At 41.9% G+C, this 15,340-nt stretch overlaps 1 protein-coding gene across 1 annotated transcript; it reads left to right on the top strand.

The window, feature by feature from the left end:
- Positions 1-963: 963 nt before the first annotated feature.
- On the top strand, positions 964-14,802 carry LOC308157742 (arrestin domain-containing protein 3-like; the record flags this gene model as incomplete). Its single annotated transcript, XM_080531349.1, has 6 exons — positions 964-1,219; positions 1,676-1,745; positions 1,917-2,067; positions 5,581-5,683; positions 12,056-12,162; positions 14,719-14,802. The coding sequence occupies 6 exons, from the start codon at positions 964-966 to the stop codon at positions 14,800-14,802; spliced, it is 771 nt and encodes a 256-aa protein (XP_080387475.1).
- Between the last annotated feature and the right edge of the window lie 538 nt (positions 14,803-15,340).

Here is a 15,340-nt window from a genome sequence, read left to right as displayed (position 1 = left end):
TGCTATTAGCACATGGTAGCTCTATTTGCAAGGTACTTACATAACAATGTGCAGATAATCTCACGATTAAAAATGGTGAGAGTTGATATCGGGGTGATTAGAATGTGATCTAGCTGACTAATTTGCTAATTTGGGGTTCTCAGCAGGCTAGGCTGTGCTAATTTGGGGTTGTTGAATGCCTGTCTTGACGGCCATCTCTCTGAGCAGCGAGATCCTCTGAAGGCCGTACTTCTCCACTACCTCCTGGCTGTGGTGTGGGATGTTCATGACGGGCAGGGGCCAATGGCCGCCAATCACTACATTCACTTTCTACTTTAAAAAAAATAATAATATTAAAATACTTATTTTTTATTTTTTTTAATTGCTTTTAGTCCACAACACCTCACGACTTAAATTACGCTATTATAATATTTTTTTGTGATATCCAAAAGCTCAGATAAGAAACTGGTGGCCGTCTGGGCCAACCGAAGTGTCGTCTCCCCCACGCCTTTGATTGACAGACTTGACGGTGTTTAACTTGTTGATGCCCGAAGGGGTTAACACAAGACACGCCATCTTACGCACTCTGCGTAAGAAAACAATCCACACCCACCACATGTTACTTTTTTCCCCTACAGAAGACCCGTTGATGGGCATGGGAATGTGATTGGTGCTGGGGGGTATTCCATCAATGTCGCTAAAGGAAAAATCCTGGCTTATTTTTGATAACTCTCGCGAGACCTATCAGAATATGCCTGGATATTTTTAAGAACTCTCGTGAGATTTATCAGACTAAACCTGGATTTTCCTTTAGCGATGTTGATGGAATACTGGACTCTAAAATTAACATGACTGACTCATCATTGACATTTACCAGGATGGAGGAAGTCCTTACCAAGAGCAGAGAGAGGCAAAGTCATAAGTCAATGACAATTCGATATCGGCAGTTATCAAAGAGATTTTGTTAGCATTAAAAGTTGTAAGATGTGTGGAGAAACGTTTAAGAATTTTGCAATTAATTACGCCTCGAATGCACGAGGCAGTTTCTCATCTGGCGACAGTATGAGGGGTGACATTACGTTCGAGCTTTCGCAGGAGACGAAGATCAACTTCCTAACCGTGTTTCTCCACGGCGTCGCCGAGGCCAAGTGGACGAGCGGTGGCAGCGGTGGGAAGCGTCACACCCACACAGAGAAGCTTGATCTCTTCAATTTGAGCCATGTAGTCTTGCCACGAAACGGTAGGCTATATACATAACGCATAATAATATTGAGCTTTGTATTCCGATACACTAATCGTGACGTTAGAATTATAAGGTTCTATCTCCATTTTTGTCAAAATTGAGTTTTTTTACATAATCTGATCCATTAGGTGTTTATTAATGCCTGTGTGGTGTTATATTTAAAATGTTGACATTTTTGAGTTAGTAATTCATAAAATACAAAGGTTCCATCTCACCAAACATAATGGAATGTAAAAACTTTGACGCTCAATATCTCTGAACTGCCCTAAACGGAGATAGAACCGTATAATTCTGAGCTCACGTAATGGCAATGCATAGGCTACATGAGCTTGTTTACAATGACCGAATTGTGTTAAAAAATAATAATACGTGTGCCATGCATATCATTCTGTAGTGTGTCTGCCTGTATGTCTGTCTGCATTTTTAAATGTGCTGCTGTTCTCCTGTCCCCAGAGAACCTCGGTCAAACCCTACTTCCACCAGGATGCCATGTGTATCCATTCACTTGTCAAATCCCACAAGGGTGCGGTCCTAAACACGTTTGTCAACATTGCAATTGTAGCTATGATGCTTTATTAACTGTCACACACACACACACACACACACACACACACACACACACACACACACACACACACACACACACACACACACACCCCTCTGATCAAATGTTTGCATTCCTCCATTACTACAGAGACTTTCCATCCACCTTTCATGGATTTAATGGGAATATAACCTACTCTGTAAAGATAGAGATAGCCCGACCCTGGCACTGGGGCGTCAAGGAGTTTGAGACTGAATTCAACTTTGCAAGTCACATAGATGCCAATCACCCACAGCTGCTGGTAAGTCTGTCCCTACACTATTATGCTAGAGCATTTTTCTACCTAGGTGTCACTGCAGAACATTACATGTCATCAAGTTCAAGTTCAAGTTTATTGTCATACGTATTAATACAATGAAATTCTTCAGCCTTGTCTCTCTCTGTAGTGTCACACACAACAAACATAGTCCACAATACAAACAAAAAAACAATACAGTACAAGGTGCTTAGTGCAGGGTGTAAAGTGCCACGTGCAGTGCGCATGGTTCAGCTGTTCAGCAACCTAACTGCCTGTGGGAAGAAACTATTTCTGAGGCGGGTGGTGCGTGAGTTGATACTTCTATAGCGTTTTAGGGATGGGAGGAGTGTGAATAGTGCATACGCAGGGTGGCTGGTGTCTAATGATGTTTTGAGTTTTCTATACAGCGGGTGTTGTAGATGTTATTGAGTTGTGGCAGTTCTGTGTTGATTATTTTGCCTGCAGTCTTCACTGTCCTCTGTAAGCGTCTACAGTCCTGGGCAGTTAGGTTGCCGAACCACACTGTGATGCATCCTGTCAGAACAGCTTCTATGGTGCTGCGAATCTGCGATAGAAGTTCACAAGAGGCGCCTCAGAAAGTACAGTCTCTGTTGAGCTTTCTTGAGGATATGTTTGGTGTTCAGGGACCATCAGAGTGTATCTGTGATGTGTATGCCCAGGAATTTGAAGCTATTTACAATATCTACAGAAGACCCATTGATGGAAATGGGAATGTGATTGGTGCTGGACTCTAAAATTAACAATGACTCATCATCATTGACATTACCAGGATTTAGGATTTAGGCCTACCACATTTGACTGACTCACCCCTTTTGATGTGCAACAACTTAGAGTTGAGTAAGAGTTTTATTCAAAGTCTGTTTGAAGTTGAGGTTGTTACACACTATTGTAGCATGGAGCAGGGTAGCTAGCAGTGTCAGTAAGAGGATGGAGGGTTACTTTGATGGCATTGAGCCATCCCTGCCTAACCCTGGGTTAGGCAGCTAACCCAGGGTTGATTTGATTTTGATTTGATTTAATTTTATTACGGATCCACATTAACTGGTGCCAGAGCAACCAGCTAGTCTTCCTGGTGTCCACATAAAAACGCATTTAAAAATTATCACATATAAAGGAACCATAAATTGCGAGCATGTAGTTGAATAATGCCGTGGAAAGGTACTATCCGTGCTACGATATGACGCTGCAGACCGTTGATTGGTCAATCGAAATAGTCACAATAACGTCATCCCAGGTTCACTCGAGTTCACCGCCTAACCGCCATTTTTAAATACCACAACAGGCTTGAAATCTGATTTCGCTCTCTAGGCTATGCGGAAGACAACCACAAATTACTTTTTCTGTAATTTTACTAAAAATGATGATTATTATGATCTTATTATCTTAGTTTAATGTCATTTCAATGCATTATAGACCTTTTCTTTATAACAAGCATAACAAAAAAAATCGCTATTATGCCGATGTGCTGTGCCTATGCTTAACATAGACCGTTCCACAGTCCAGCGCGCTTTAGGTTTTGGTGCTCAGCAGTAGAGGACAATAATAGCAAAACTATTACCTGGGCACTTCCATTAGACTACCGAGCAAGACACCGGAGCACTCATATCTGCGCGTTTGTCACAGGGTGCCAGTCACCCTGTTCCTCTGCAACAAATGCGGAGATTGTATGAGCGTCCCGGCGTCCCAGTCCAATGGAAGTGTCAAGCACAGCCTTTCCATAGAAATACATCGGAGCTTTGATTGATTGATTGAAAACTTTATTAGAAGATTTGCAGAAGTAGGTACATGAAAGTACATATTACATACAAGGTCAACTAACAGGATAAAAACCCAAGAAAGCCACTGGCTTATTTCAATTGGGGTCCTTGATTCTCAATTCATCGTTACATGTAAGACAGACAAAAAAGCTAGTACTATCTACAAGATAATACAGACAAATAACTATTACTATCTACAAGATAAACACACATCCATCATGGGAAGAACAATACAACAAAACATAAGGTATGTACAGCGGGTAGCGATTCACATTTCCGAGATGTACTATCCTGTTTATTTAGAAAGAAATTATTACCTGTGGCGTTTGACAGCAGATGATGGTAGACATATTTAATGTAAAGTGATCTAACACTAGGCTGATTTGTGCATGATAGTCGTGCGTTTTGACTTAGTTCATGTCGTATTTGACATGAACCCCCGTTGATGTGACGCTATAGCTGTGTAGCAGCACTTATTAAAACAAAACAACCCGCAATCTAATCCGAGCAGTTGTTATGTAATATTATTATTATTAATAATAATAATAATAATAATACATTAGACTTATATAGCGCTTTTCTAGACATTATTGATGGATGTGCCATTTTTGATGGAGAGCAGTGAGTGGGAGACTGGACGTGAGGATGTAGTTGACTAATGCCGTGGACAGCCAGAGTTCCTGTCACATCGGATTTCGGAACGCCATAAAAATAAATCTACGCTCCCTGTCTAACTTGATATATCTAACGTTACATGTTTTAAGGCTGATCTGTGCATGCTAGTTCTGCATTTTGACATAATTCATGTCGCATTTCCCCCCGTTGAGCTGTATAGCGGCACTTATTAAAGTGAAAAAACTGAAGCAAGATTACCGCAAAATACAGGACCACAACAACCGCAATGGAGGGCTCTTATTACGCTTTACTCCTCCTACTTTCCTGACTTGCTCCAGGTCTGTTGTGTATAATGAAGAAGCGTTTCTGAAAATACTGTACGGGTAAGATACAAATGCGTGCCGTCCTGTACCGTCCCGGTCTGGTCAAGGAGAAGCACCATTAATGAACAACCTAGGACCAACCGTGCTGCCCTGTTCTGGACAACCTGGAGCTTTCTAAGTTCACTACTTGCTGCAGATGACCAGACCATGGAGCAATAGTCATAAAACTAAACTTCGAACAATCTGACGTAGAAGGCGACGAGCAACAAAAAAAAGCAAAGAAACACTTACTGCTCTTTCCATCTTTGAAACAATGTAATTAATTTGGTGAGACCAAGATAGTGTGCATCCAGCATCACTCCAAGGAGCTTAGTACTTTCAACTTGTTGAACTGTTGAGTTACATAACTTTAAATCCAGCTTTGGGTTTGTTGATAACCTGTGCCTTGTTCCCAACACAATGCTTTTAGTTTTAGAGATGTTAAGTCTATTACCTACTGTCCAGGTTGAAGTGTCTGCCTAAAACATTAAATGGGATGGCTAGCTCAAAACATAGCGGGAGTAAGCTACAACTTTCCCAAGCTACAACTTTCCCCCCCCCCCCCCCGATTTCGGGTAATTTCCATAGTGATACAACGGAAGGCAATATTTGCGTTTATTTGTAAAGGCTCACTGTATTTTAATAATCACTGATGTTTTGGTCAATAGACCTTCTACAGAGTGTACAACACAATGTATGACATTTTGAGAAAAATGCCTGTGAAGATGTTGATCATTGATTCAATGCCTCTGTTGTGACAGGCCCCTCTGGCAGGTTCCAACAGTAAGACCCTGCGCAGCCTCACGAGTGCCTCTGGCCCTATCTCAATGAATATCTGTCTGGAGAGGAAAGGATTTGTTCCAGGTATGGTAGACAAATAACTCTGAAAGGTCTTTGTCTTGTTTTGTGTATATCTAGCTTTACTAAACACTGACTTGAAGCAAAATCCTAGCACTCTGGTTTTTGAACATGGGATATTGTAGTATCATTGTGGCCATTTTAAGTTTGGATGCAAGGAATTAATGAAATTAACAGTATATTTTCGGGATGCCCCGATACCGTTTTTTGCCACCAATACCGATCACCGATAATCTATGAGCAATATCGATCAAATAATAGCCTACTAATAGGTTAATAAAAAAAACTGAAATGTGTGTGGATGAGACATTTAACATTTATAGCATCCGATAAAGCGAGGCCTAGGCCTAAATGTTTCCACAGACCTTTTGATAGGCTGGCCGGGTTGTGTCTGTCCTTTTTCTCTGCCTTTTTCTTCTCATTCTCCCCGGTCAGCTTTTCAAACTCTCCATGCTCCTCTATGTGATGCACAGTAAGTACATCCTTGCACAGATTGCAGATGGCATGTGTGATATCTGTCTCACAGCCTTTATAGTACTTCCACACTGTTATGTTTGTATTTCTATTCTAAACTAGGCGTAGGTTTAAACCTTCTTTTTTTATATTTACAAAATGCCAACTTGCCAGTAGCCTACAACACAGGTAACATTTGCGTATCTGCGACTGCTGCACATGCTCAACTCTCCCGGTGCATACTGGGAACTAGAGTCCTAATGTTATAGACACATAACACCACACACAGCGCTGACTTAAACCCTTTTCACACATAGTTCCCTGTAAATTACATGGAATCCCAACCCGGGACCGTCAGTGATTTTCGCCGTTCACACATGAGCATGCCCTAAGATTCCCGTGTTGTGCTTTTACAAGCATGTCAATGGCATTCCCGGGTTTGCACGAGCTACATGAATCACGCATTCAACTGGATGCAGAACTGGATTGTAGTAGACTTGAATTCGAACGAGACAGTCGCGTGAGACTGCCATATGAGGGGAAGAGCGGCAGTTGCTATGGCCTTTGTTCAAGCACAGTTGGGTGTGTGTAAATTACATATGCAATTATGATCATACCTGTTTTATATGTATTTATCATCATATTTTTCACATTAATTTAACAGCGAATTAACTCGTATTATGCTTACCATCACCAAGTTCGCTCGCCAACTAAAGCACTTGATTACCGTTGATGGGTCAATGACATTTTGTGTCCGAATGTAATATTTTCTAAAATTAACATTTAATATATATATATATATATATATACATTATGTTAACTAACACTATTTGCTCTCCTTTATTGAATACACAAAGAGTTTATGGTGATTTGTTACAAATTCAGGCACTTTCAGCTCTTTAAAGGGTTGAAAAGTCATTCGGTACAACCGTCCGAACACAAATGCAACCAGCTAATGTGCCATTAAAATATCTAAAATGATATTACAACTATTATATAAACATTCTGGCATAAACCAATTTCAAGGCACCATTTTGCATCAAATCAACTGATAATCATCATGTGACAGGATATGACATCATTAAGACCCCTGCAGCAGACCCTCTGAGTGAGAAGAAAAGTAGGCAGCTCTCTTAAATGTTTGATAAATTTACTTTTTCGCTCCCTGTTATGAATGTCCTCAAATATCACATCATTCGGTACAACCGCTAAAACACACTGAAAATGTTGAAATATTTTAGAAAGATATATTTTATATCAATTCATGGGTAGTGGTGGTCTAGTGCAGTGGTTCCCAACCGGGGGTACGCGGACCCCTAGGGGTACGTGAGGGGATTGCAGGGGGTACGTGGAAAGATTTGGAATTATAATTTATTTCCCTTTCCCAAAAAATAATTAAATATAGTCGTTTCATAAACCTGTTGTTAAAATGGTACGCTGCAACTTAAGTTCCTCCCCGACAGGTAATGACTGTAACACAAGCGGTAGGCACGTCACATTTAAATCACGTTCATTTACGTTCATTTACGCGCGCACGTCAGCTAGGCCTGTCAGTATACCGCAAAGATGGACAGATGGCTAAAACGACCAGCTACAGTAACGGTCAGATCAGAGGCAGATCAGACGGTCAGATCAGAGGAAGATCAGACGGTCAGATCAGAGAAAAAAAGAAAAAAAGGACCCCGCTATTATTTGGAAACATATGTTTTGTGGGGATTTACATGTACATCGGCTGATCCACCACAGCCACAGTGCTTTTTCTGCGGCGAAGTCCTGGCTAATAATTCAATGAAGCCAGCCCATTTACAGCGACACCAGAGCACCAAACACCTAGCAACTGTTGGTAAAACTGACGACTTTTTCAAGCGAAAACTGTCAGAGTTCAAGTCAAGTCAGGCTACACTGAAAAAAGCGGCAAGTGTGTCAAGCAAAGCACTGGAGGCGTCCTATGCTGTTTCATTACTAGTGGCTAAGTCAAAAACCCCACATTCAATCGCCGAAGATCTGATTTTGCCTGCCGCTATGATTTTGGCTCAAACTATGCTGGACAAGAAAGCAGCTGACACGCTCAAGTTGGTACCATTATCTAACAATACCGTCTCCCGTCGGATTGATGATATGTCCATAAATATTGTCGGACAAGTGGTGGATAAAATGAAGCAAGCAGGTCAGTTCGCTTTGCAATTAGATGAAATGACCGACGTTAGTGGGGAGGCTCAGCTGCTGGCTTTTGTGCGTTATAAAGAAGAGTCGGACATAAATGAGCATATCTTGTTTTGCAAGACGCTGCCAGGAAAGACAACTGGCGAGGAAATATTTCTGATTAAGACAACGATCTGGAGTATTTCTTCAAAGACAACGATCTGGAGTGGAAATCCTGCAGTCACATCTGTACCGATGGAGCGGCAGCAATGACGGGTAAGGTGCGTGGGCTGCTTGGGCGTGTGATGAAGGTGAACCCCGAAATTAAGTGGATGCACTGTATTATTCACCGGGAGGCACTCGCCAGCAAAAGGATGAGCCCCGAGTTAAGTGCAGTTATGGATGACGCAGTTAAGGTGATTAACTTCATTCAGTCCCGGCCAATGAACCACAGACTGTTTCAAACTCTTTGTCATGACAGCGGGTCAGAGCATGAGCAGCTACTGCTTCACACAGACGTTCGCTGGCTGTCTCGTGGCAAAACGCTGCTGCGGCTCTATGAATTGCGCATCGAGGTGTTTGCTTTCCTGACAGAAAACGACCACCCTCTTGCAGCCCTGTTTGAGGATGCAGTGTGGGTTGCGCAGCTGGCATATCTTGCTGATGTCTTCACTAAGCTGAATGAGCTCAACCTTTCACTTCAGGGCAAGTACTCACACATCCTTAACATGTATGACAAAGTGAATGGATTCATAAAGAAGGTTAAATTATGGGAGAGGAAATGTAAGGATGGAGATGTGAGCTGTTTCCCACTGCTTGATGGCCATCTCGCCACCACTGATGCTGACAGAGGTCCTGTGGTGAAAATAGTTAAAGCACATCTGTCCAAACTTGACACTGACTTCAACCAGTACTTTCATGACATTGAAACAAAGTCAGAAAAACTGGACTGGGTGAGGAACCCATTCAGAGTGAATGACAGGAGCAGCAGCAGCCTTCCTGCAAGCCTGCAGGAAAATCTGATGGACATGTCCTCTGATCGTGGGTTGAAGATGGCACATGCTGACAAGTCATTGACAGAGTTTTGGTGTGATGTTGAAAATGAATATCCAGTGCTGGGAAAGTGTGCATTGAATGAACTTTTGCCTTTTGGATCTACATATAATATGTGTGAAGTGACCTTCTCAGCTTTGACCCACATCAAAACCAAGCCAAGGAACAGACTGAGTGTGGAGAGCAGCCTGGTGACTGCTGTTGCCACACTGCCTCCAGAACTGTCAAAGCTTATAAAAGAGAAGCAACCTCAAGTGTCTCATTAAAGCTCAACTGATGAAAAAAAGAATTGCAACTGCTACTGGGTGAGTCTATTTTTCACAATGGTGTAAATATCTATGTATTAAAGGGGAGTGGTTCAAATGATTTCATTAATAATCAGTAGAGTTAGATAAGAAGTTTAAGTGTGTGTGTGTGTGTGTGTGTGTGTGTGTGTGTGTGTGTGTGTGTGTGTGTGTGTGTGTGTGTGTGTGTGTGATAAGTTTTATCCTGTCTCATCTTGTCTGTTTCCTCTCCCCATCAGTCAAGACTCTGGGATGAGAAAATTATGACATCACTACACCTCAGACAGAAGCCAAAGAGGAGCAGGAGAAAGGGAAAAGAAACAGATATCAAATCAAATTCATTATTATTTATTATTTATTTTTCTATTTTCAGTGAGTGTGTGGGCATGTGGTAACAATTAACCATTGAGGTGGCCAGGTGGCACATGTATTGGCCAATTAGCTCATGTAGTCTAATTTTGAATGGCAATGTTTTGAAATGGCAAACATGTGACTTTATGTCAGATTGTTGTGTGCAGAAAACCGTGTTCAGTGCATTTAAAAAGTGTGTGTAAAGCAGAAAATGTGTTTAGAGTTTTGGAGACTTGAGAAGAGGTTTTGCTCTCTGTGTGTCAGTAATAAATGTTATATTTGCAAGTTAGAGTTTAATTGATTTTTTTGGGAAATAATCAACACGCATGAGTGAGGGGGTACTTCTGGCATGGCAAAACAGCTCAAGGGGTACACAAGACAAAAAAGGTTGGGAACCACTGGTCTAGTGGATAGTGAGTTGGACTTGTGATCGGAAGGTTGTGAGTTCAAATCCCGCCTGAAACCACACCACTACTAGTGTGCCCTTGAGTAAGGCACTTAGCCCTCAGTTACTCCAGGGGGAATGTCCCTGTAATTCGTAATTGTAAGTCGCTTTGGATTAAAAGCGTCTGCTAAATGGAAAAATTAAAAATTTATAAAAATTAATTCTTATATTGCTAAGTTCAAGCTCAAGGTCAAGTTCTCACATACGTAGCTAAACATGTGCCTGTTTTAACTGTTGATTGAAGAAAATAATTATAATACTGAATGATGACAATCTATGCTAGTCCTGTTTACACATCTTTGGGTGCAAAATATAAAATATATTATTAATGGAAAATGTGTTATGCATCATTTAACTTTTTGCACTTCTGAAAACCTTATCCGTAAACATACTATACTAGTCCAAAACAACAGTGTGGGAGAACTTAATGATGGTAAGCATAATACGAGTTAACTCAATTAGACATATTGCTAGTAACAACAGACGGAACAGCGCAGCGCACACTGTTGTTGGCCTGAGTAAGCACAGTTGAAGAGAGGGAATGACTGGAAATGCCACTGGTGTGCACTGCGTAAACATATCACAAATGTGCATTTGATAAGTAAGTAAGCTAGCTAACTATGATTGGAAATGAAGTAGCAGGGCTTGACCTTTAAGATTTTTCAGGTACTTGTGCTTCGGACAAGTGAACTTCTCTTTTACTTGTTGGAGAGTTTAAGTTACTTGTCCAAATATGACGGCGTGATGTATTGTGCACAGTAAATGTTAGACAGCGTGTGACAATATACCCCACGCTCCCCTACTCAGCGGACATATATTTTTGGACAAGGCAGCATACATTGGCAGAACACCGGTAATGGTACTGGTGTTTAGTCCGATGACATTTTGCGTTTCCCCCCTTTTCCTGGCACCTGGCCAGTTTTAGGTGCTTGCTGGTTTGAGTAACGTGTCGGTTTCTTTCACTACGGGCTTAACATTTCCACAAGCCAACTTCGCGGTCAAGAAGGTTGGCACTTTCACGAGCCGTGGAGTTAATAACTGCCACGCACACGCAATAGTATTCGAATTTCTGATACAAGCTACACCGCGCCTCATAGGCAGCGAGAATGAGGTGTGGCATAGCTCGTTAATACATTTATTACTTTTACGATCGGACAACTGAAGGAGGAATTCATTTTTTGCGGATATTAATATATATTGATTTACTTATTGTTCTCTTGCAGGAGGAAGTCCACTTGTCCGAACATAAAATATACCGGACAAGCGGACACGCCTTAATGTTGAGTAGTAATAGTATAAGTTTAACAAGCATGCGAGAGTGGCTCGTTTAGGTTAATGAGCATGCGACAATGAAGGCTCACATTGTTTCCGTCATTGATCGGTTGTCGTGATCGGCGACTAGAAAGCATTATCGGATCTCCCTGTGCTCATATTTTTACTGATTATCGTCCGATTCCGATTGCTAGCCGATCGATCGGGGCATCTCTAGTATATTTTGCATGTTATCTAACTCATCAGTCATCCTGTTTTATTGTGTTTGTCTGTTCTTGCTTACACTATTACACTTTAGTTTCATGCCAAGAGTAAAGTGTCTGAACAAAATCAACAAAGTAGACTATTGTCACACCTTGGAATCTCTTTTCTCTTTAGGAGAGACTGTCAAAATCATTTGCCAGTTGAGTAACCATTCATCCCGGACTGTTACTCCAAAAGCAACCCTTTCTCAGAAACTGCAGTTATTTGACAGCAACCATTCAGTCAGAAGAACGCACCCAAAACGTCTGGCCACAGTGCATGGGACACCAGTTAACACTGGCTCTGAAGTCGACAGTGAGATGATTCTTCGCATCCCTGTCAATACAGCAAGCTCCATTTCAAACTGTAGCATCCTGAAGGTCGACTACACTATAAAGGTAAGTATCAATCTGGAAAAAAAATGTGTCCTTCAGTTATATATTATTGTTTCTTACTTTTTAAAAGCTGATTTGGTTATGATTACGGGTTGGGCGGTAATACCGTATACTGCGTTTTTTGAAAATAGCAACAGTGTCTGTTTCAATACCGTCATTTTAAAGAATTGGGGTGCGCAATGGGCGCATATGCTAATAAATGCCTTATATTAAGAGTGTTTGTCAAGCATCACTATCTATAGATGCAATGAAAGTGATGACAACTTTTTGTAAACAATGTAATTTGTCAAATAAACAGGGTTCCCGTGGGGTCTTATTAACATTTTAGGCCTAAAAAGGTCTTAAATATGAGTTGGTAGGTTTTAAAAATGCAATAGGAAGGTGCCATAACTTCTCTGTATCATGTTTAAATGTGTTTGGGGAAAATGTCCGGTCTGCAACGTAAGCAGTATGGTAAAATCAGTTCCTCCCGCCACCCCCAACAATAGTATGGAAATAGGTCTGGAACCAATAAACACTAGCTTTGCTAGTTTGCCTGTGAGAACTTTTCGGAGAACACTCAGGTAGCAAACAAGCTTGAGCTAGGCTAGATTATTGATCATTACATCTTTAGTTAATTGTTTGAACTAGGCCTGCTTAGTCTTGTTTCATGTTCAATGCTATGGCAAAATGTGATCTATTCTGTTTTTTAAAAAGATTGGTCAGGAGTGTGTGGACCAACTTGAACTGGTTTTGACTTGTTGAACCCTGAATAAATAACCTAAAAAATTAAAAAAAGATAACTATTGACAGCTTCTCCTCAGAAGGCAGAATTAGAAAAACAGATGGCGAGCGAGATGCGAACTGCTGCAATTTGGAAGCATTTCGGGTTCTGATTGAATAACAAGGGAGAGCCAGCAAATCTTGACGAGGCTGTGTGCGAGATTTGCATGAAGAAGGTGACAGCCAAAGATGGAAATACTTCAAATTTAAGTGACCATCTCAGAATCAATCACCCTTTAACTGCTGCGTGGACGAACACGCCATTCAAAGCCTCCAGCTGCTGTTGTGTGAAAATAATAATAAACATTATTTGTACATCACCTTTCATACAAGAAATTAAGCTCAACTTGCTTTACAGCAAAGAAATTACATGCACTGAATGCTTCACATAAAAAATAGATATACAATTAACCTTAAAAATGTAAAAACGCTAATGTAACACAAGATGGAAAATCAATGAAGTGCACTGCAGCCAGCCACCTTGTGGCGGGAAACAGTATAGCAGCAACTACGTTCATCATTTGAAATTCGCGGCTCCCTCAAAGACCTACAATGTCATTTTTAATCCCGCTGTAATACTGTGTACCGCGGTTACATTTGGGGACGGTTTAACAGTATCTAAAATTGCATAACGCCCAACCCTAATGCTAACATATTGTAGCGAACGGCAACTTCTAGTGCAACTCGCCCCATGCGGGAGTCGAACCCCGACCTCCCGCATAACCGACGGCCGCGCTAACCATTAGACCAAGAGAGTTAACTCCCTTGGAGGAGCTGTTAACGGGCCTCATACAGGATCGTTACACTATCCTCACCGTTCGGGAGAGCGTGCCCTCACGCTTCACTATGTCAAGTCCCTCACGTGGACACGCCTCTCCGATGGCCTTCCTTCCATCCCAACTTTCTGACACCAGTGTAGCGAACGGAGACTTGGTAGTGTAACTCGCCCCATGCGGGAATCGAACCCCGATCTCCCGCATAACCGACGACCGCGCTAACCATTAGACCAAGGGAGTTAACTCTCTTGGTCTAATGGTTAGCGCGGCCGTCGGTTATGTGGGAGGTCGGGGTTTGACTCCCGCATGGGGCGAGTTACACTACCAAGTTCCCGTTCGCTACACTGGTGTCTGAAAGTTGGGATGGAAGGAAGGCCATCGGAGAGCGTGTCCACGTGAGGGACTTGACATAGTGAAGCGTGAGGGCACGCTTTCCCGAACGGTGAGGATAGTGTAACGATCCTGTATGAGGCCCCGTTAACGGCTCCTCCAAGGGAGTTAACTCTCTTGGTATAGTGGTTAGCGCGGCCGGCGGTTATGCGGGAGGTCGGGGTTCGACTCCCGCATGGGGCGAGTTACACTACCAGTTCCCGTTCGCTACAATATTGTATGTCATGGCCTCATGTTTGGTTGAATTACTATTTACATTGAAATGAATGTCCATGTAATTTGATTTAGAGTGAATAATGCTTCATCTGACTAGTGGCCCTACCTCTGGGGTACAAATCTGTGAACCATTTCATCACATGAAATCACCAATCATTAAATCAACGCTTTTGTTGTTTTGTCACACACACTCAACTAAGTCCATCTGTTCTGATGATGTGTTCTCTTTTTGTCTCTTCTCTTTCTCTTTCTGGTGCAGGTCAGTCTGTGTATCAGCATGTCCTCTGACCTCGTGGTGCTGTTCCCCATCGTTCTGTGTGATATTCCAGTGCATGCTCCCTAGGGGAGTAACGGATCACCTAACTCACGGATCGGATCGTGTCACGGTTTTTGAGTCACGGATCGGATCATTTTTCGGATCAACACAATTTTTTTTTATTTGTAGCCTATAAAAACTGCTTTTTCCTTGAATTCTGTAAAAACACCATATATAACATATTCTACACTCAAACATTACATATTATACTGAAATACACATTCAACTTAAATTATAGTGCAATATGAGAGAGGGAGGCGCCTGGTTGCAGCAGTGAGTCACTGGGCTCTTTAAAGCAGACGATGCAGTTTTATGCCACTTTTAACTAAAGTGAACACTTCCTTTGAACATGGTATGAAAAAAATGGCTACATTCTCAGAAGTTGTCGAGCTACCTTTTTCGTGCCTCCCGTCATAATTGACAGAGAAGCCAAAGTGCTCCCATACATGGGATTTAAATGACGAGGGAGGCATTTCGAGTTCTTCTCCGCCGAACAACGTAACTAGCTCGCCATGATACACTTGGGCCGCGTTCGTAAATTCGCTTTGAGAGTGCCGGAGCGCAC

The sequence above is a fragment of the Nansenia antarctica genome (assembly GCF_963989245.1).
Source record: "Nansenia antarctica genome assembly, chromosome: 5".
Lineage (NCBI taxonomy): Eukaryota > Metazoa > Chordata > Actinopteri > Argentiniformes > Microstomatidae > Nansenia > Nansenia antarctica.
Note: the sequence above shows the minus strand (reverse complement) of the source record. Positions and strands in the feature narration are given on the sequence as shown.